The sequence below is a fragment of the Pipistrellus hanaki genome (assembly GCF_964339955.1).
Source record: "Pipistrellus hanaki genome assembly, chromosome: 6".
Lineage (NCBI taxonomy): Eukaryota > Metazoa > Chordata > Mammalia > Chiroptera > Vespertilionidae > Pipistrellus > Pipistrellus hanaki.
The window spans coordinates 5,540,448-5,561,824 of NC_140508.1; the positions used below are offsets into that span (position 1 = coordinate 5,540,448).

Below are 21,377 nucleotides of genomic sequence, written 5' to 3' on the forward strand. Positions count from 1 at the left end.
GAGGGGCTCGCGCCCTGTCAGTGGTGTGACTGGGGAGACATAACGCTCCCCACGCTTTCCCGCCCTCAGTCTCCTCGCACTTGGCCCGCTCACTCCCCCCAGGCTCTGCCTCCAGGAGATTTGCACTCCAGCCCTCTCCTCCTGGGACCGCTCTGATCTCGGGCTTCTCCTCTTCGGGAATCAATGTCCCTGCTGTCAGCCACCTGGACGGCATGTGACAGCCCTCCCTGAGCTCAACGAGGCTGCAGCTGCTCCCACGCCTGGCTCTGCCGCGTGCACTGCCCTCAGCGTCCTCTCAGCCTCAGCAAAGCCCTTCCCATGCAAAACAGGGAGACCGCGCTTTATAAAGAATTTGAAAAGGCTTCTCCAGCGTCTCCAGCGAGGTCACAGCCCCACTCAGACCCAAGACGCTGTGGACTGTGGCTGAGGCTTGGGTCGATGGCCACTAGGTTGAAATGTCCGTCATGGGGAGCCAAAAAGGAAAAACATGGGGCATTCCTAATGACCGCCAACACAGGCAAAAGTCGCCAAGACAGAAATGACCACAAAACACACGCTGACACGAGACTGTAAGTGTTTTTTGAATACAGCACTGCCACCTGGCCGGGGTGATTGCTGGATGTCATACCTGGCATCCCATTTTGCAGGCCAGACTCGGAGATTGGGGAGTAGAGTTTCTGGGGGACCATTATCAGAACCTGGAGGAAGTTTCTCTCTCTCTTTCTCTCTCCTGACCTTAAGAGGAGACATGCTTTGCCCGAGGCCAGAGTCCATGGAGAGAGGGCTGTGTCAGTGCAATTTGCACACTTCGGTTTATGGGGTGCCTCCAAAGGGGATGTTGGGCCCTGCCGGTGTGTCTAAGTGGTTAGTGTAGGTCCTCGCACTAAAGGGTCAGAAGTTCGATTCCCAACAAGGGCATGTGTCTAGGTCATAGGTTTGATTCCCAGCCCTGGTTGAGACAGGTTCAAGAGGTGACCAATCAATATGTCTCTCTCATATCTAGGTTTCTCTCTCTCTCCCTCTCTCTTTCCATCCCTCCTTTCATCCCTTCCACGCTCTCTGAAAATCAATGGAAAAAAATACACTTGGGTGCGGATTAACAGAAAGTAAAATACAGTGATGTGAGAGGGCAGTGGCTGTGAGACGGGAGCTGGGCGGCGGGCAGTGTGCGCCTGCAGGGCCTCGGGGAGCCGGTGGGACCTGGTTCTCTCTTCCTTTTCTTTCTAATTATTTTCTCTCCAGACGAAGCCCCGGAGGGATAGAGCGTATTGAGTTCAGAATGTTCCAGGTCACTTTCGCAGGCTGCCCTTGTTTTCAAAGCCAGTGTGCTCCTGGTTGACCTCTGGGCCTCCTCCCTGCCCCTCCTAACTCTTCTGCTGCAAGAGGGAGGATAGAGAGCCGGCCAGCCCACCCCGCATGCGCCTGAAGCGGGGCGATCTTTCCTCTCCGCACACAGCGGCCTGGGCACCAGCTTGGCCTTTGAAGGCTGAGACCCGTGTTTTGCCGGACCGTCTGCTCTGCTTTCCCTTTCATATCGTGCCTGAGGGAGGGTCCCTGGGAGGTGGGGAGGGCAGACTGTGCCCTGGGAGGATGGGTTTGGGGGGCTATAGGCCTGTGTCCCCTAGGTTGATGAGGACCCCTGTGGCATGTGGGTGCTGAAGCCTCCCCAAAAGTCTGCAAAGAGCAGTGACTCCCAGAGGGGAGCCGGTCTTTCCCCTCCTCACTCCACGTGCTGATCCACCGGGAGAAGGCTGGCTCCGGGCAGCCCATCCCCCACCGAGCTGCACAGCCACTGACTGAACCCAGGTCCGGGGCTCGCTCAGCGGGTAGTGCTTGGCCGGAACTTAATACCGCTTTCTGTTTCTTTTATCTATTTTTATAATACCCTTCCTACAGTAATGACATGGACTTAACCTTTTTTTAAAAAATAAACTTACCCTTTTAGTAAAACACAGGAATTTTTCATGTAAATAAGTTTCCAGAAATCAAATTCAAAATGACGTCAGAAACACTGAGTCCAGTTCTGCTTCTGACATGGGATATGTGTCCATAATCTCCCCACCGGGAAGCGCCTCGCTTGGCTCCCACACCTCCCACGCCTCCCACGCGGGCAGCTCCCTCCCTCCCAGGGCGCCCCCAGGCAGCGGCTCTGGGAAAGGCTGCTCCCAGCAGCGCAGCCGCAGCTGAGGCTGAGTCCGCAGCAACTCAGTTCTCCTGGCGGGTGTGTGAGTGTGTGTGTGTGTGTGTGTGTGTGTGCAGGGTGTGCCCCTGTCCTCTCCCCGCAGCCTCTCCAGGTTCCCCAAGCAGGTCCTCATCCTCTCCATTTTACAACAGCTGTAAAATTTTTCATTTTACAACAGTGGTGACTTCTCCTCATAACGGGCCGTTCCAGGAATGGAGGCCAATATCCCAGCAGCGTCTGGACCTGGACCAGCTGCCAGGAGTGGAGGCCGCACGGAGACAGGCTGGGCCCTAAGGACATCAACAGGGACTCCCAGACCAGAGTGAGTGGCCTAGCCTACCCTCCGAAGGAAGATCATTTCCTGGTTCACTCGAATGTGGACATTTTCCCACAAGCCCCGGCACTGCTCCTCTGCTCCCACCTCCTCCCTCCCGCCCACAGGAAGCACCAGCGGCCGAGGCTGAGCTCTGCCTGTCCCCTCTCCAGCCTGAGGTCATACGGCATGTTCCCCTCACTCACTGTCTCAGGATTCACACACACACACACACACACACACACACAAACACACACACACGGTTGGCTTCTGTCGACTTCTGTTTAAATAAGTTCATTTTACAGAAACCAAAAAGGAAAAATCGTGGTCAGCTGTTGATATGCTTACAGTAACCCCTGCAGCTCCTGTTTCTTCCATTTAATGTTTCCAACGCCCACTTCATAGATGAGGAGACTTCAAATGAGAGAGAAGCAATGCGCTCAGGGTCACAGGCAGGAATTCAAACGGGCCCTCATGCATGTCGGCCTGACAGCGTGCTGCCTTCAAAAGAGGATCGATCGTTGTACCTGAAGGCAGCAGGCTGGAGGCTGAATCCCCACTGAGGGGCTGGCCTCACCAGCACCGAGGCTGTCCCCAGCCGCCCCCCTCAGACCTGCCGCCCTCCCCTCCTCTCCGGGGCCTTCAGGGTGCCGCCAGGAGCTGCGACAGTGGCTCCCGCCTGGACCTGAGGGCCAGGCCAAGCTGGCTGTGACCTTAACCAGCCACAGCCCTCCCGTCCGCCTGTCCCCATGGCCACTGGTAGCCTTTCCTAAAGGTCGGGAGGAAACCTAGCCCCTCCCACGCCTCTCCCAAAGGCCTGGTCAGTTAGAAACATCTCCTGGCCTTCTCTGGATGGGGAGAAATTAGCCCAGGCGGCGCTGGCTCCTAGGCGATGGCCACCTGGGAGGGAGGCGTCGCCATCCCAGCCTCAGCCCCACGCCCCCTCGAGGCTCTAGCCCCGCCCTCCGCTCCAGCCCGCCCCTCCCCGCCCGGCCCCGCCCGCGCCCGGGCTCCCAGGCCTCTCAGTGGGCGGCCCGCAGGCACCGCGCGGCCGGGGCGGAGCAGGGCCAGGGCAGCCTCTCCGGGCGGGCGGGGCGGGGCGGGGCGGCCGGCGGATGAATGAAGCCGGAGCCGGCCCGGAGCGGCGGCCAGAGCGCGGTGCGCAGCGCAGCCTCCGGACCCGCGGCGGGGAGCGGTGAGTGTGATGCCCGGGGGGCGCCCGCCCTGCGGACCCAGAGCGCCGTGCCTGCTGCGCTGGGCGGGGAGCCGGCGCGGCCCCGGGCGCTTTCGGGCCGGGGAATCGGGGCGGGGGCGGGGGTCTGGACCTCAGTGCTCCCCGAGCCCCTGGGGCGGGAGTGCGGTGGAAGGTGGACCAGCGCCCCCAGCCGCGCTGCCTTTGGGGAACTGGATACAAATGCCCCTTCCCTTCCAGCCGCCTGGGCGGGAAGCCTGGGAGGCAGGCGTGCCTGGGGGAGGGTAAGAGGGGACGGGACGGGACGGGACGGGGACGCGGACGGGGGTAACCTTCAGGCGGGCCGGGCTGGCGGGTGGGCGCACACAGGCAAGCGGCCACGTGGGTGCCGCCGGGGACACGCGGCCCGGAGCCGCCAGGTTGCGGCGGGTCCCCACCTAAGGCGGATGCGGCTGCCGCTGAGTCAAGGAGGAAGCGTCATGCTCAGAAGTTACTCAGAGAGGCCGGCTCTGCTCCCACCGACCGCGCTCTGGACACCCAGGAGGGGAGCGCGGGCGGAGGGTGGAGGGCTGGTCCCCGGGCTCTGGTCCTCACCCACCACGCGGAGTCCCACGCCCGGCCAAGCTGCCCGGCCCAGAGCTGGGGGCCCTGGAGCCCTGGGTGCAGAGAGGGCAGGGGAGGATGAAAACTAGGATGTGGGACTGCCCTTGGCACCGAGTGGGCACACTGGGCTGCAGGTCATCAGCCGGCCAGACACCGGGACCTGCTGGGGGCGGGGGGTGCTGTTCTGGGGAGGGCGCCTCTGCTGGCGGAACCGGATGGAGAAAACCCGCTGGAGCGGCGGGGTCAGCACCGCGGGGGCGGGGTGGAGGCCAGTTGGTCGGACCGAGGAACTGGGACCCCCGGTGCCTGGACTCCCTCCTGCGGCCAGGCCACCGGAGATGGGATAGGCGGCGGGGCCTGTAGGAACCACAGTAGTTTTCCACGGTTTAACCAGCTTCCCGCCTCCGCTCTCCCCGTGCTGCCGGGAGCAGGGTGTCCTCTGCGGGTCAGAGCCGGGCCCTGGGAGGGGCGCCTCCTGAACCGTGGGCCTGAGGCTTGTTCTCTGCGGGCAGGCGGGGGCTCCGACGGAAAGCTCCCGGTCCCGCTGCTGCCTCCAGGACTCTAACACCAACAGCAGGAGCTGTTTCTGAGCATAGACTGTCTGCCCGAGCGGAGTGCCCTGAGCATCATCCCTCGGACCCAGCAACTGCAGGAGGGCCACTGTGGCTCCCACTTCACTGGGGGTAAACCGAGGCGTGGTTAAGTGACCGCCCGCGTCACAGCCAGGCTGAGGCGAAGGGCTGAATCCAGGCTGTGTAACTCCAGACAGCGGAGCTCTGCTCGGGGTGTGGGGCCGCTGACTGCGTGGCCCCGGTGGCCCCCCGGGGCAGGCAGGGCTGCTGGAGCAGGCGGGGCGGGGTCTGAGTCCGACCGCACTCCTGACTGCCTGGGTGGGGACCGGTCCTGTTTCCTGCTGGGAGCCCAAGGTGCTGCCTGGGAAAGCTCCCTGGGCTGCTTCCCTCCGGTGCTCTGACCCAGCCCTGGTTCCCGGGGTGTGGCTCCGGAGCAGGTGCCAGGCGGGACGGCCAATTCCACCATACCGCCGCGGGAGGGGCCGGTGCTGCTGCGGGCAGGATGGTGGCCGAGCGAATGGGGGTCTGGGCTGCCTGTCCCTATTAGAGCACCTAATTCCGAGGGACTCAGCTCAGGGCTCCTGGCTGTCCTCGGCCCTGACAGCCACGGTGTCCCGGGTTCTCAGTCCACATCCAACTTCCCAAAGCCAAGGTGCTTGCCTTGCTGTGAAGTCAGCTCAGGGGGCCCAGCACCATCTCGTCTGGAAGTCTCCGTGGGTGTTGGGTCTTCCATCCCAGGCCAGCGTTGCTGGGGAATAGACAGACATTCTCGGCTTTGTGGACTCATGTTCTGGGAGAGTGGCTGCTACTGTGGCGACTTTGAGCTCCTTGGGCCTCCCCTGGGAGAGATGGGTGATGAGCAGGGGCTAGACCCGCGCCTGGTGCTGGTGGACCACCCCTGCCTCCTTCACAGGCGGCCAGCGGGGTGTGGGCTCAGACCACGGAAATGTCCCCCTTGAGTCACGCGGTCTCTTGCCCTCAGGCGTGGCTGAGCCCATTGTCTGCCTTTGGAATGTCAAGGCTGTGCGGGCATGGGGCTGCGGGAGGAAGACGGACAGGCCCACGGGGATTCCACCCAGAATGGGGCGGCAGCTCGGCCTCGGGTGACGGCGCTGCTGGAGGAGGCGGAGGAGAGCCGCCTGGCTGCTGAATGCCGGCCCCAGCTGTGTCCCCTCGTGGGCCAGCCCTGGCTTGGTCCTCGGCCCCGCTCAGTGGCACAGCACAGCCCCGATTTCGCCAGCATTACACAGATTAGCCCCTCCGACCACATTGCTGGGGACAGGTGGACACTGTACAAACCATGTGTTTTCTGCAAAAGCTGCTCATGGCGAGGGCCCCCGAGGCCCACGCACAGGGCAGGGCTCGCTGACAGACCAGCTGGCTCCACCGATGGGCATCCGAGAGTCACAGGCCCCTGGCGGGCGGTCCCGACAGTCCTCTCTCCCAGTGAGCTGGCTCCACTGAGCACCCTCTCCCATGGGTGGGCCTCTTCTCAGTGACTTTTTGTGAAAACCTGGGGGTAGCGGAGGCATCACCCTTTGGCCCGAGCCCAGAGGTGGCACCTCATCCCCACTCTGGGCTTGTGGGGGCATCGCCCACTCTGCAGGCGCCGTGAGCCTCGGGGGCCCCAGGAAGTGGGCAAGCCCAGCCTCTGCCTGGGTCGGCCCCTCATGTGAATAGAGCTTGCTCCCTCCAGCACCCCAAGCTCCATAGTACCTTCCGTGCATCTGATTTCTCCTGAGCCTCCAGTGGTGTCTGGACCCACTGTGAGCGGAGAGGCTGGCCTTCGCCTCAGCCTCCTCCCGGGATGTCACACACCTATTCCAGTGGGGAAACTGAGGCCCAAGCTGGAGCTCCTCCTGGCTCTCAGGCAGCCTCTCGCCTCTGCATCGCCCCGGAGTGGGAGGGTGGCGCTTTGTTTGGATCAATACTGTGGGTCGGAAAGAGGAGTAAGGTCCCTCAGGCCCCCGAGCCCACCCCACCTCCACGCTGGGTTCGGGCGCAGGAGACAGAGTGGAAACAGGAACGTCCATGCGGAACTGCAGGACACTCCCTGAGGGACCAGCCCTTCCCTCTCCTCCCAGACAATTCCTCATTGTGGCCTCCATGCAAAGCAGCTCCCGCGATCCCCACGTATGAAAATGAGGTTACCAGGCACTGCTGTGGCTCCCCAGTCCTGCCGTCCGGGTGTCTGCGCTATAAATAGCTTCAGCCGCAACCTCAAGAAGTGAAAGGCTCCCCACCCCGAAGAGACCGGAGGGGTCCCGGGGAGAAGACGGCTGCCTGGGAGTCCCAGCGTCAGGGTGCGAGGACCCTGGGCCCCAGGGAGTGAGGCAGGGCCCAGGGCCACACGAGGCTTAGCATTTCCCTCCGCACTCCTGCATCTTCCTGCTGCCCTGCTTTGCAAGAGCCTCGCCTCCGACTGGAAAATGCAGTAAGCAGGTGCCCGGGACTCCCGCGTAGCGTCTGGAAAATAAGAGGAGCGGGCTGCGTAGACAGATGCGTCCAAATCTTCCAGCTCTTTGTGGAGTCCCGGTTCTCACAGGCCCGGCTGCAGCGAGCCACGTGGGCCCTGCCTTCTCAGTGTGCTGAGGGACGGCCCAGATTTCCTCGCAGCAGGTGCAGACGCCTCAGGTGCAGCTGCTGGGCCGGGGCCAGGCTCACCCTAAGGCAGCGTTCACACAGGGACACCCCTCCCCGCTGGCCAGGGACAGCCGCTGCCGCTGGAGGCGGGGCTGCGGGCCTGCTTCTGTGGGCCAGGATGCCCGCGAAGGCTCCATCGGGGCTTCCGGCCACAGCTGTCCTCTCGGGGGGATGAAGGCCGCAGAGCAACAGGGAGAGGATGGCCCAGAGATGGGCAGGTGCCTGGAACCCCTGTCCACAGGGCGGGAGTGCCAGGCAGACCACCAGCTCTGGGCTCACGTGGCGGGAGCACCCAGAAGGAGGCTGTCCCTCGCCCCTGCAGCAGTCTGTGGGGGAGGTTTTGTTCAAGCTTCCCTTACGCTCAGTGCCTGAGTCTGGGGGCACGGCTCCCCTTTCTGTACAGATGCGCTGGCAAGCCCAGAGCCTGGCAGAGAAAGCATCCACGGCCAGCGGGGAGTCCGCGCCTGGAGGGAGCTGCGAGCGGGATGGCAGGGACAGGCACTGGGTCCAGGGAAGCGCCCTCCATGCCTTGGCCCTGAGGGCTGGAGGAGGCCTGCGGGCTGATGTGTGCGAACATTCTGACCACGTGCGTGTGGTGGCCACCAGTGGGGCGCCCCGCTGACATCTAAAATAAGGTTTTCTATGTGCTGCTTTAGTGTATGCGGCCTGTGGGATTCTAGGTCGGCCGCTGTCTGTTTAGGTCAGAGACGTAGATTTTAATTCAAGTGAGATTTGACCCTGACTCAGGGCTGTTGGGACCGTCCGCAGTGGTTCGTGTGTTACTTGGCTTTGCTTTCAGACAGGAAGCTCTGCGTTGCTGTGGCCATTCCTAATGACAAAAGCTAGGCCAGCAGAAGGCCTGATGCCCCCCTGCCCGAGCGAGCCCAGAGCCAATGGGAGGGAGGGGTGGTGAGGGCGGTGGGAGGAGTTGGAGGCGGCATACCTTGGTCCTCCGTTTGCAGATCACTTACTGGAAATGAGCACCTACGAGTGATTCCTGGGTGCATACTGACCCTCCGGCCCCCACAGGCGGGGGCGGCCCCTGGCCTGGCTGGCTCCTTCCCGCGGGCCGTGCTCCAGCCCAGGACGAGGCCCACGCCTGTGGGTTGCGTGTGCACGTGTGCACGTGTTTGTGTGTACCTGCCTGTGTGTGCACCAGGAAAAAAGACACAGGGTGACTCTGGGCCCTGGAACTTCAGGCGGCCTCGCGCCTTTCCCGTATTTCTCTGGAAATATGGGGGTGGCAGGGCTGTCCGAAGGGCTCCAGGGCTCTGGCTGGTCATCCTCGGCACGGGCCCCCGACCTGAGTGCTCGCCTCCAGGTGCCAGGGTGCGAGCTGGCTGGCGCCCGGCGCCCGCTGGGCCGCGGCGGGAGGTGCAGCCCTCCAGGAATCTGGCAGCCCGGGCTCTCCTGCTGCTCCCGGCGACCAGCCCGGCGTGCCAGCTTGCACAGGGCGGTGGCACTATAAATAAAGCGGCCCCAGGGAATGGCTTCAGTGGAAGTTTTGCTGCCCACCCACAGCCTTGAGCTACAGCCGCTGACAGCCTGGCAGCGCCAGTTTCCAAAGTAAACAGCGGCCTGCATGCACTTGCCGCTCAGCTGGCCGCGTCCTTTCAATAAATGCCTCGGAGGGCGGCTGTGACGCATGTCCACCGGCTCGGCAGCCAGGCAGCCGGGCGAGTGCTGTCTGCACGGCAGCTGTGTGGCCCTGGGCGCGTGGCTGACCTGTAAGGCGGCGGTGGCCAGTGTGCGTGCCGCCCGCACAGAGCCTGGGGAGGGTGGGGTCACCGTGAGGGAAAGCGCACTGTGCTCTGCCCAGCGGCACTGGCACCGCACCTGGCTCTGCCGGCGCCGCGGCGGAGCCGGGCTTTACGTTACTGGCCGAGCGGCGCACGGGGGAGCGTGCGTGCGCTGCCTGCGGCCGCGGGGAGAGGCTGGCGGAGGAGCCCGCGCGGGCAGAGGCTGCACCGCAGGCGCCGCGTCCGGTGCTGCCGCCGGAGGCCCCATCTCTCCAAATGCAAAGCCGAGCGCCAGGCCTGTCAGGTCCCACCGGGGTCCCTGCCGTCACCCTTCGAGGCTCCCGGTTTGTCTGGGAGGACGCCCAGGGCTCGGGGTCCCTGCTGTGCTGTCTCCCCAACTTCCTCACTTCCAACACCACCAAACTTTGGGCTGAGACGAAGTCCTTGTTCACACGAAGGCACAGGAAGCTAGCAGGGTGTGTTTAGGAGAATGAGGGCCACGCTTGAAGCCGGAGGGAAGGTCCTCACAGCAGCCGGGACGTGTGCTCAGGGTGGCCCGTGGGCCCCCGCGCCCAGCCTGCCGGCTGTGCCCCAGCTCCGATTCAGGCCTCGGTCAGGAGGGGCTGTCCTCGGCCTGGCCCACCCCAGGCCCAGCCACGGTGGCCGAGACGTGCTGTATGTGTGGCTGGTCTTGGAAGGTCACCCCACCAGCCCGGGCACTGACTGGGCAGATGGAGCTGCAGCTGCTCCAGGGGGCGGGGTAGATGAGGTGTTAGCCCCCGGGGGGGCGGGGTAGATGGGGTGTTAGCCCCTCAGGGAGCGGGGCGGGTGGGGTGTTAGCCCCCCAGGGGGCGGGGTGGATGGGGTGTTAGCCGCCAGGAGGCAGTATGGACGGGGTGTTAGCCCCCTGGGGGGCGGGGTGGATGGGGTGTTAGCCGCCAGGAGGCAGTATGGACGGGGTGTTAGCCCCCGGGGGCGGGGCGGGTGGGGTGTTAGCCGGAGATGGTGGTGTGCGCGTGGGTTTTGGTGCAGTTTGCTCACCACATCTCCTCCTCCCAGAACAGACGGGCACTGGGACAGGATCGTGCCTCCGGGGAGAGATGCCCCAGCACGTGATGGGGGACAAGCCCTTCGTCTCCATGCCGCAGCTGGTGCTCCCCAGCCCGCCCTCTGCTCTGGACGACAGGTGCGGCCACACCCCCTCCAGCCGGCGGGCGTCCCTGGGCGCGCCCCTGAGCCTGGGCGCCCACGGCCCCCTGGACTCCTGCAGCCAGCCGCTGTGCCAGCCCCGGGCCCAGAAGCACGGCGCCCGCGCCTTGTGCTGCCCGGCGGCCGGGCCGCGGAGCTCGGAGTGCGGCTGGCGGGCCTTCACCCCCAGGTGCCTGCAGGCCCTCAACACGCCGCGCGGCTTCCTGGGCTTCCTGTGCGCCGCCGCCTTCCTGCAGGGCATGACGGTGAACGGCTTCCTCAGCACCGTCATCACCTCCATCGAGCGGCGCTACGACCTGCACAGCTACCAGAGCGGCCTCATCGCCAGCGCCTACGACCTGGCCGCCTGCCTCTGCCTCACCTTCGTCAGCTACTTCGGGGGCCACGGGCACAAGCCGCGCTGGCTGGGCTGGGGCGTGCTGCTCATGGGCGCCGGCTCGCTGGTGTTCGCGCTGCCCCACTTCGCCACGGGCCCCTACCAGGTGGAGGCGGACGAGGGCCTCGGGCTGTGCCACGCCAACCGCAGCGCGGCCTGCGGGCCCCGCGCCTCCAGCCTGTCCAGCTACCGGCTCGTCTTCATGCTGGGCCAGTTCCTGCACGGAGCGGGCGCCACGCCCCTGTACACGCTGGGGGTCACCTACCTGGACGAGAACGTCAAGTCCAGCTCCTCGCCGGTCTACATTGGTGAGTGAGGCCGGCAGGCCGTGTGATGGGTGTCGCTCGGAGCCGGGCCCCTTCTGCACACTTGGCCTCCGTGCTCTGCGGCACGGGCAGGACTGCCAGCGGCACCGGTTGGCTCTGAGAATTGTTTTAAAATCCCCTTAAAAGGCTGGCCCAGCCAGGCCTCAGGCACCGTGGAGCTGACGGGGCGCCCTGGCGGAGGGCGGGCAGGCAGGCAGGGGGTGTGGGTGGGCTGCTCCCGGTGGCCCGGTGTCTGAGTGCACAGAGCCGGCGGGGAACGGGCTGGCAGCCACCTGACGGCCCTGCTCCCCCTACAGCCATCTTCTACACTGCGGCCATCCTGGGCCCCGCGGCCGGCTACCTGATCGGGGGCGCCCTGCTGAACATCTACACGGAGATCGGCCGGCGGTGAGTGGCTCCCTGCGGCACAGGGTGGCGAGAGGACGTGCTGTCCTCGGAGGGGCGTGGGCGGAGCACTGTGCGGCCCAGGGCTGCTGGTCCCGTGGCTGTGAGGACAGGCCTGGGGCGGGACAGCACGGAGGAAGCCGGAGCGCAGGAGACCGGGCCTCGGTGTCTTTGCAGAACGGAGTGGCTTGGCCTCTGCCGGTGTGAGATTCTTTTCCGTGGGCTTTTCCACGCCAGTCGCTTCCCAGACACCAGCCGGGTGTCCCAAACCCAGCTGCCGTCTGACCCTGACTCTCCAGTGTCAGCGCAGACCCCATAGGTCAGGGCTCAGGCCCATGAGATCCCCCAGAAAAGACACCAGGTTCCCTCCGTCCGCCGTGGGGCCAGCACGGAGGTTCCCAGACCCTCAGCTCGGCGGTTTGCTCACGCGGCTCGCAGAGCTGGGGGAGGACGCATGGGGAATAGACGGGTGTGCCGGGGGGGGCAGAGCTCCCCACCCTCTCTGGGTGCCAACCTCCCCCTCCACCACGTGCACCCCCTTCTGTTGGGTTTTATGGCTTCACTTCGTAGGGGCTGTTGGTTAACTCATTGCCCGTTGGTGGCCAACTACCACCGGAGTCGGCGTGGACCAAAAGTTGCCACTTGCTGACCTCGTGGTTGGTGTTTCTGGTGACCAGGCCCCTCAGAGGCTCTCAAGGGACTCGCCAAGAGTGGCCACATCCCAACAAAGACACTGCTGTCACCCAGGAAATTACAAAGGATTAAGGAGCTCTGTGCCAAGACGGGGTGAAGCCCAAATCTGCCCTGCCTGTCATGTCACAGAGTATTTCTTTTATTCCTTGTACACTCTGCTTGTGATTCTATGTTTTTGTAAATCTGAGCAGGAGCGAGAAAGGGAGAGGGAGAGAGGGAGCGAGAGAGGGAGAGAGGGAGATATCAGGATAGAGAGACAGAGGAGGGAGCAGGAAGGGTGTCCTGTGACTCGGGCTCGGAGGCGCCCTGTGCTCAGGCCCTCACCGTCTCGGTGGCTTCCTGACACCTTCTGAGAAGCAGGGCACTGCTGGCTACCCTTGGACTCTCTCTGCAGATGGCGCGCCTCTGCCCTGGTACAAACGCCACCTGTGGCCTCAGGTTGACTAAATTGGTTGTCAAATGTGCACGTTCTGTGCGAGAGGTAGGTGGGGCTGTGTCCCTCACTCTACACCCTCCCACTGGCCTGCGTGGACCAGCAAGTCAAGGGACACCCAGCTCAGTGCCTGGATGCTGACCCCACTGCCTTTTCCCACAGGACCGAGCTGACCCCCGAGAGCCCGCTGTGGGTTGGTGCCTGGTGGGTGGGCTTCCTGGGCACCGGGGCCGCTGCCCTCTTCATTGCGGTTCCCATCCTCGGCTACCCGCGGCAGCTGCCAGGTGGGTGCTCCCCCTCCCTCCCCCTCCCCCCTCCCCTCCCCCTCCCCCACGAGTGTGCAAGCCCCTCGTCCTGTGAGCTGCTGAGATTCACAGGAGAGTCCAGATGCGGTGTCTGCCAGGCCCTCCATCCTGCAGCGGGCCGGCCAGCTGGCGCCCTCCCCGGGGGCCATGACAGGCTGGTTTCAGTGGTGCCAGGTCGTCTGCTGGCTCTGTCCCACTCTGTTGTCAGGGTGGGTCCGCACCCCTCCGTCCCGCAGCCGCCCATGCGTGCAGGCCCTGAGTCTCCTGGCGTCTTGTCCCTCCAGGCTCCCAGCGCTACGTGGCCATGCGAGCCTCTGAGACGCACCAGCTGAAGGACCGGAGCCCGCAGGCGGCCAGCAGCCCCGGCTTCGGGAGAACCGTCAGAGACTTGCCTCTGTAAGGAGCTGGGGCGGTCCTCTGCCTGCGCCCCTCGCCCTCACCTGTGTCCCGGAGCCCCTCCGGGTCTCACACACACGGAATCTTGGCCCCAAACTAGGAGGGCTGGGGTGGTCCTCTGGGGCCACATGAGCTCATGACCCCTGTCCGCCAGGGGCGCCACTGACCTCAGGCCACGCCCAAGAGTCGCCCCTGACCGGCCACAGGCCCTCGCTCTGTTGAACCTCCCACCGTGTCACTAGGTGCCGCCTGCACGCGGCTCAGGGGCTCCAGGCTGGCGCCGCCCTTCCGGCCTCGGCCCGGGCCCTCGCTGCCCTGCGCCTGCCCCGCCCTCTTGTTCGCGTCTCCCCTCTCTTGGGGACATGACTTGCTTTGCCATTCTCATTCACAAATAGAGCCCTGCCTGGGCTGCTGGGGTCTCATGGCTGCCCAGGGCCCCTCTGCCCAGGATCGGGCCTTCCACGGGGTCTCTCCCGCTCACCAGCACCCCCACCCTGCAGTGTCCTGAGCCCGTGACCGGCAGTCCAACAGCCCCGGGGCTCGGGCTGCTGGCAGTGGGGCGGGCCTTGCCTGTCTTCAGCACGGAGGGTGAAGGGGCTCAGGCCGAGGGCACCCTCCAGGGCAGCAGAGCCAGCGCAGGTCTCCACCGCCTAGGGCTTGTTCTCCCCTCCCCACTTCCTGTCAGATCCCCCAAAAGAGCCACCCACTCTGGAGGCTGCCCCCCACAGGCGAGTTGGCCAGGTCCACACCGGCGGGTGGGAGCACTGTCTCCTGGCACGCTCCCGGCTGGCACCGTGCTGGGCACTGGGCCTGCCCCAGTGGCTCGAGGGGGTGGCGGACGCCCGGAGGTCGGTGCCCAGGCTCCGTTCCCAGACCAGTTGCTGGTCGGAAAGCCGATGCGTGTGCCTCTTAAATCGTGACTAGTTCTCTGAGCAAATTCAAGCCAGACCTCAGTCGCACGTCCTGCAGGAAAAGGAGACACAGAGTGTGCTGGCCACTCGGGAGAGCCCCTTCCTGCCAGCCAGAGCGTGGGCTGATCGGGCCAGGCAGGGAGGGACTGGCCACACGCTGTCCCTCCCAGAGAACAGACGGGCCTGAGGCCTGTGCCTGGCGGAGACTGTGCTGGGCCCCGCCGGCCACACCACTGACGGCATTTTGTCCCCGGCCTCCCCAGCACCGAGTACGGAAGCCAGCTTTGCAGGCACCGGGTTCCCCTTTGGAGCAAGGCCTGCTGAGGGCTGCTGGGAGTCAGCTGAGGAGTCGCCCCTGCCTGGAAAGACAAGTGGGGGCAGCCCTCCCACCGGCTCAGGCGGCCACGGGGAATTGTGGCCGCTGCAGGCCGGCTGCCCAAACCGTGTCCTCCGAGAAGAGCGACTCGGTCGTGATGGTCGTGTGGCCGTGACAGATGCTGGGTGAGGGTGGCCAGGCCGCGCCGGCCTCTGGGGGGCAGCCGGGAGCCCCTCGGCGGCACAAGGAGCCACTTCAGAGCCACTGTCAGCCGCAGGGTAGTCACGTGTCACAGGCTGCTTTTGTCAGCGTGAGTGAGGCTGTCCCACCCAGCTGTGACCCCCACCTTCCGGGGCGTAACAAGCCATTGGCCACACTTCTGTGCGGCCCGGACGCTGCTGCATGGCGGAGAGGGACGGAGGGGGAGAACGGTGCAGAGAGAGGGACGGAGGGGGAGAACGGAGCAGAGAGAGGACGGAGGGGGAGAACGGTGCAGAGAGAGGGAGGGGGGGGGAGAACGGAGCAGAGAGAGGGACGGAGGGGGAGAACGGTGCAGAGAGAGGGACGGAGGGGAGAACGGTGCAGAGAGAGGGACGGAGGGGGAGAACGGTGCAGAGAGAGGGACGGAGGGGGAGAACGGAGCAGAGAGAGGGACGGAGGGGGAGAACGGAGCAGAGAGAGGGAGGGGGGGAGAACGGAGCAGAGAGAGGGACGGAGGGGGAGAACGGAGCAGAGAGAGGGAGGGGGGGAGAACGGAGCAGAGAGAGGGACGGAGGGGGAGAACGGAGCAGAGAGAGGGAGGGGGGGAGAACGGAGCAGAGAGAGGGACGGAAGGGGGGGCGGGCACAGTGGGGGAACAGGTGAGAGAAAAGCCGCGCAAGCTGGAGCCTGGCTGCCCGCAGAGCCCAGCCTCCGTTCCAGACCTCCCAGGGTCTGTGTCCCTTTCCATCCCACGTTTTCCTCCCTCATTACTGTCATTTAGTGCCATTGACTTTTTTAATCCTCACCCAAGGACATGCTTACAGAGAGGAAGAGAGGAAGACTAAGAGAAGCATCCATCGGTTGCCTTCCATACGCTCGTCATTTGGAGATCAAACCCACAACCAGGGTGTGTGCTTGACCAGGAGCCGAACCGGCAGCCTGTGGTGCACGGGGGCGCCCAGCCAGCTGAGCCCCGCCGGGCTCTCACCACATCTGAACAGTCTGAGTGTCTCCCACGTTTGAGCAGTGCTGCACCCCATGTGGCCTGCAGGGCCTGGCCCTCGGAGCCTCTGCAGACTGAGGCCTGGCGCCCAGTCCTGACAGGGTGACACGGGACATTCTTCTGAACGTGACGCCAGCACCTCCAGGCTCACGCCCATCCGATGCTCCTGAAACCCTCCACCCACAGCCGGACCCAGGGCCCAGTGGTCCCGCGGCTGTGCGGGGCTCTGAGTTCTCAGTCCTCAGAAATGGGACCAGGCGGGTCCCCCAGGGCATCAGGGGCCAGGTTCGGTGGCACCAACACCAGCACCTTCCTCAGGCCCTGTTTTCACCCCCAAGTGTACGCTAGGCGAAGCCGCAGAGCCGGCCAGCCCGTCGGGCTCCGGGGAGGGCCTCTGCCCAAGTCTGCGGGGCTTCCTGCCCCTTCCCACAGCTGCTGGCGGCAGAGCCCGCCCTCAGTGCCCTGACTTGGCAGCAGCTGCCCCGGGGTGATTAAACAGTGACAGGGGTCACTCAAGGTCCCTCCTCACCAAAGCCTGAACTCTGGCCAAGGCGGCGAAGAGACTTCCGTCACCAGTGACGGCAGCTTTACAACAAGCAGGAGCTCAGGGTCCTGGTGCCAGCTCTCCCTGCCACAGCCCAGCCTAACGCTTCCTCTTGGTTTCTCTGGGGAAATGTGGGGTGCCTCCCAGCTCATCGGCCACCCACTCTTCTCGCAGAACGGGGCTCAGTGGGCTCAGCTGGGAAGGGCGATGGCCTCAGGAGCCGTGGCTTCCTCACCCCCTGGCTCTGGCCACTCTGACCCTCTGTCTCCTCTCTTGTCTCCCCCCCTGCCCTGTCCAGTTCCATCTGGCTCCTCCTGAAGAACCCCGTGTTCATCCTGCTCTGCCTGGCCGGGGCCACTGAGGCCACCCTCATTGCTGGCATGTCCACGTTCGGCCCCAAGTTCCTCGAGTCCCAGTTCAGCCTCAGCGCCTCGGAAGCCGCCACCCTGTTTGGTGAGAAAAGTCTCTGAACTCCAGGGTCCGCAGCCTGTCAGCAGCTCTCAGACGAGCAAGGGGTCCGGGGAGTGCCTTCTGGATACGCCCGGGCAGGGAGAGCCCGAGAACAGCGTCTGGGCCGTAGGCAAGGCTCCGGGGCACCGTCCTCCCGAGGGCGTCGGGCCACTGCCCACGCATGCGCAGCGTGCTGGCCGTCTCGGGGCCCGTGGAGCCACTGCCTCCTGGCGGGTCCCTCTAGCTGGGAGGGCCGGGGTGGCCCTCAGCTTGCCGGCATCTCCCATCGCCACCCAGGACCTGGGCGTGCCGTCCCCTGAGCTAGGCACCCGGTGTCAGGGCCTCGGGGGACCCTCGCGGCTGCAGGCGCTCTGTGGCCCGAGCAGGCAGCTCGCCCAGGAGGCTGCGGCTCCTCCTCCCACCGCTGCCCAAGGGGCAGCCTCGGCGGGGAGAGTGGGGGGAGAGGTCATAGGGCACAGGTCAGCCGTGAGTACAAGGTGGGTGCAGCATCCAGGCCACTCAGCCGGGTACCTCAGGTTCCCATTCCCAGCATGTGGGGGGCCTCGGATTAGAGGACCCCACCCCCTTCCTCCACCTCTCAGCAGGCTCCGCATACCCAGATTCCCGCCCACAACTGCCTCCTTCCCCACGGGCCCCTGGAACGGCCATGTCCTCTGGAGCCCCCTCTCCTGCCCCAGAGCTGGCTCTGGTCAGTGCTGGGGAGATGGCCCCCTAAGCCTGGGGCCTTTCAGGTGCCCACTGCCCCACGGAGCCCCCACTCCCATCACCTGATCTCAGCTTCATGCTGAGTGCCAGGGCACAGGCTTCCCATGTCCCCGCGTCGGAGTGGTAGAGGCCGAGGCAGGGCCGCAGCAGGGAGCGCGGGTCAGGCCCCGGCCCGCCCGAGCCCGGCGCTGCCCTCGGACGGGGTGGCCCTGCCCCCCCGTGCCCCGTCTGTAAAGGAGGGGTAACAGGATGCGGCAGGATCAGGGCCCCCCCCAGGCGCCAGGACACCCGGAACCGCTGGCTGAGCCCTCCCCCTCTCACAGGATACCTGGTGGTGCCGGCGGGTGGGGGCGGCACCTTCCTGGGTGGCTTCTTCGTGAACAAGTTGAAGCTCCGTGGCTCGAGCGTCATCAAGTTCTGCCTGGCCTGCTCCCTGACCAGCCTGCTGGCCATCCTGGTCTTCTTCACGCACTGCCCCAACGTGCCCATGGTGGGTGTGACGGCCCGCCACAACAGCAGGTAGGCCCCGCGCCAGCCAGGGTTCGCGGGCGAGGCCTCCTGGCACCGGCCTCCGCCCACCACCCGCACCTCCCACCTGCAGCGCCTCGCCCGAAGGCCACCTGGAGCTGACGGCCGCCTGCAACGCCGCCTGCGGCTGCGGGCCGGGGCTCTACAGCCCCGTGTGCGGCTCCGACGGCCTCATGTACTACTCGCCCTGCCACGCGGGCTGCCGGGAGGCGGCGCCCGGCCCCGGCGGCCAGAAGGTGAGTGCGGCCCTGCCCGCGTCCACCCCGCGCCCTGGGCTGGGAGCCCCTGGCCCTTCCCCCGGTAATCAGCGCTGTTGTTGCGCTCCTCAGGTGTACCGAGACTGTAGGTGTGTCCTTCAGAATTTTTCCTCTGGTTTTGGCCATGCTACTGCAGGGAAATGCACTTCAACTTGTCAGAGCAAGCCCCTCCTTCTGGTTTTCATATTCGTTGTAATTACCTTTACCTTCCTCAGCAGCATTCCCGCGCTGACGGCAACCCTACGGTAAGCACTGGGCTCCGCGCTCGCTCCCTCCGGAGCCGCCCTGCAGCCTCCAGCGAGCGCCAGCCGGGCTCCTGCCGGGCCCGAGGCTGCGGCGGGAAAGCTGCGCCTCTGAGGTCTCTCCACCTGGGGAGGTGGCAGAGCGGCCCGGAGCTCGGCCGGACCCGCTGTGGGCGTGGGGGTGACTTGGCGGCCACACTTCCCGGCTTTGACATGCTTTTCTGGCTCAGGTGCGTCTGCGACCAGCAGAGGTCCTTCGCGCTGGGAATCCAGTGGATCGTGGTTAGGACCCTAGGTACGTACTGAGGGCCACGCACCGCTGGGCACATGCTCACTGCACAGGGCACCGGCAGTGTCCCCACCCAGGCCTGTGCCGCCTGGGAAGAACGCACTCCCTAACGCTCCACTAGAGGCCCCCAGAGGGCGGCGCCTTTCCTCACTGACAAGCTCCCTGGGGGTCGGGGTCCCAGGAAACGTCCTGGCCTGCAGCCCAGTCCCAGAGAAGGAACCCTGAGGCCCCCTGTGCGCCCCCTGGGAACGCCAGTGGCCGAGGTCCCTTTCTGGGAGCCGGGCAGGTTGGGTTCTGAGTGGGCCTCTCTCCACAGGGGGCATCCCGGGGCCCATCGCCTTCGGCTGGGTGATTGACAAGGCCTGCTTGCTGTGGCAGGACCAGTGCGGCCAGCAGGGCTCCTGCTTCCTGTACCAGAACGCGGCCATGAGCCGGTACATGCTCATCGCCGGGCTGGTGTATAAGGTGAGCAGCTGGGCTGCTGGGCGGCTGAGGGAGGAAGCCCGGAATCTTCTAGCAGCAGGGGTGAAGCCCACCTTGCAGAGCGTGTCCTTCCCCGTCTAGAGCTGGCATTGGGACCCTAATGTTGTGGTGACTGGGAGAGCCAGCCTGGGTCACGGCCTGAGCTTGCAGCCCGGGGTCAGAGGGCGCCCTGCCTTCCGGGGCCTTTGCCACGGCGGTCTGGGTGTGCCCGTGGCTCTGGAGGAATCAAGCCTGGCAGCCTGGGCACGCAGGCCGGGTCGGTGTGCTGGGCCCGAGCCACAGGCTTTAATGTGCCTTCCTAGTTCTCAGCCCGACCCTCTGCTCCTGCCTCCGCCGGGCATATGCGCCCAGCGAGGCCCAGACCTGGTGCCTTGGACCCCGCGGGAGGGAGGCTCAGGGCCTGTCTCCACGCAGGGCCTTCCTGAGGGGCCTCCGGCACAGACAGCTGCGCTGACCCCCAGATGAGTGTGCCCGGGGGCTTGGGGAGCTCTGGAGAATAGCCCCGCTTGTTTTAAAGAGACAGGCCCTCCCCGGGGAGCAGGCTGGTCCCTGGGACGTGTCTGCCAGCAGCCTTTGGCTTGTAGATCTGTCACCCCATCTCTGCCCCATGTTCACAGAAACCCCCCCCCCCCCCCAATGTATTTGTGACAAACCCGTCTCCTTTCTCTTACAAGAACAACATACTGGACTGGGGGCCACCCATCCAGGATGCCCTCATCCCAAGTTCCTTAGTTACGTCTTTCGAGGACTCCACTCTGGGGATCATGACTCAGATATATCTTTGGGGAACACTGTTCAGCCCCCCTCTCCGGTGCCTCTGCTTGTAGTCAAATGCATTTTCCTTCCTTCACTGACTGCACTGGTGTCCGTGCTGGGGACTCGCTGTGCAGGAAGAGGGGTCTTCTTGCCAGAGTGGGGGGTCTTGAGAGCCCGAGAGGAGCTGGGGCGCGCGGGGCTGGGTGGCAGCTCCGGTCCAGCGCCCTCTCTCTGCAGGTGCTGGGCTTCCTCTTCTTCGCGGCCGCGTACGTCCTGTACAAGTCCAGGCGGGCGCCTCCCCCGGGCCTGGAAGCCTCTCTGCCCAGCCAGTCCTCGGCCTCCGACAGCCCCTCGGACCTCCAGGGGGCCCCCTCAGGCCTCCAGAGCAACGTCTGATCCAGCCCGCCCGCCGGACCTGGGCCAGCACTCAGGGCTCCCCCAAACCACCTGCAGCTTCTCCGCAGAGGGGCTGACCCCTCACGACTGCTCCCCAGTCTGAGGCTCTTCGATTCTGGGGCCGAGGCAGGAGGGCTGCTGCCCGTGTCTGAGCCCGGGAGGGACAAGGAGAAGGACTGAGGACATGGGAAATGCTGGGGAGTGTGGCGCCCCCTGCGGCCCGCCCGGTGAGCGCCGCCTGCACCTCCCGGCCCTGGGCTCATGCGGTGGCCTTTCCCATGGGCGCAGCGCGGTGCCCACCTCGGTTCCCGGTTCCCGGTTCCCGGGAGGGGCCCCGCTGAGTGCGGGCGGTGGCTGGTGCCTCCGCCGCCCGGCACAGCCCTGACTTCCTGTGGGTCCTGCGGGGGGGAGGCCGTGGGACACCCTTCCAGGGCGCGCTCCCCACGAGCCAGTCCGTACCCAGACCTGCTGTCACCCGTCCGGCCGCACGGCCCGGGGACGGAGCAAACACTGCGGCCGCTCGCGTAAACACTTCCTCTGCCGGCGGCGAGTGCTCGCTCCGCAAACGTGGATTCGCTGGACTCACGGATGTTTGTTCCCGGTGTCCTCAGACAAATTGTGTGTGTAAATATATTTTAATATTTAACAACTATGTTCCTGTTGGCGTGCTTTATTTCTAGAAATTTCCCCAGTTCGGTGGTCTTGCACCTCCTTCGTGCGGGCTTTTGGGAGTCTGCGAGGGCTGCCAGGCGAGCCTGTTTTCTCAGGAGCTTCCCGGGGTGCCCCCCTCCCATCCCTAAGACCAGTAGTCTCCCTCCAGGGCCCCACACCCTCCTGACTCCGCAACTCCAGGTCCCACTTTCGTTCACTGCTGCTGGCGCAGGAAGAGTGCATGTGGGCGTGTATGTG

At 65.2% G+C, this 21,377-nt stretch overlaps 1 protein-coding gene across 1 annotated transcript; it reads left to right on the forward strand.

Annotated features, from left to right (window-relative positions):
• The first annotated feature begins 3,605 nt into the window (after positions 1-3,605).
• On the forward strand, positions 3,606-21,119 carry SLCO4A1 (solute carrier organic anion transporter family member 4A1). Its single transcript, XM_084888164.1, has 13 exons — positions 3,606-3,694; positions 10,309-11,137; positions 11,452-11,542; positions 12,828-12,949; positions 13,255-13,366; positions 16,640-16,794; positions 17,841-18,036; positions 18,119-18,281; positions 18,375-18,391; positions 18,518-18,547; positions 18,775-18,839; positions 19,150-19,298; positions 20,310-21,119. Exons 2-13 carry the CDS (start codon positions 10,345-10,347, stop codon positions 20,466-20,468), a joined length of 2,052 nt encoding a protein of 683 aa, XP_084744290.1. The 5' UTR covers positions 3,606-3,694; positions 10,309-10,344; the 3' UTR covers positions 20,469-21,119.
• The last annotated feature ends 258 nt before the right edge of the window (positions 21,120-21,377 follow it).

Bases quoted from the DNA above. Each gene is read 5' to 3' on its own strand.
- SLCO4A1 (XM_084888164.1), top strand. From the start codon at position 10,345: ATGCCCCAGCACGTGATGGGGGACAAGCCCTTCGTCTCCATGCCGCAG. The intron at 12,950-13,254 runs GTGGGTGCTCCC...TTGTCCCTCCAG, and splicing joins CTACCCGCGGCAGCTGCCAG to GCTCCCAGCGCTACGTGGCC. The intron at 19,299-20,309 runs GTGAGCAGCTGG...CTCTCTCTGCAG, and splicing joins TCGCCGGGCTGGTGTATAAG to GTGCTGGGCTTCCTCTTCTT.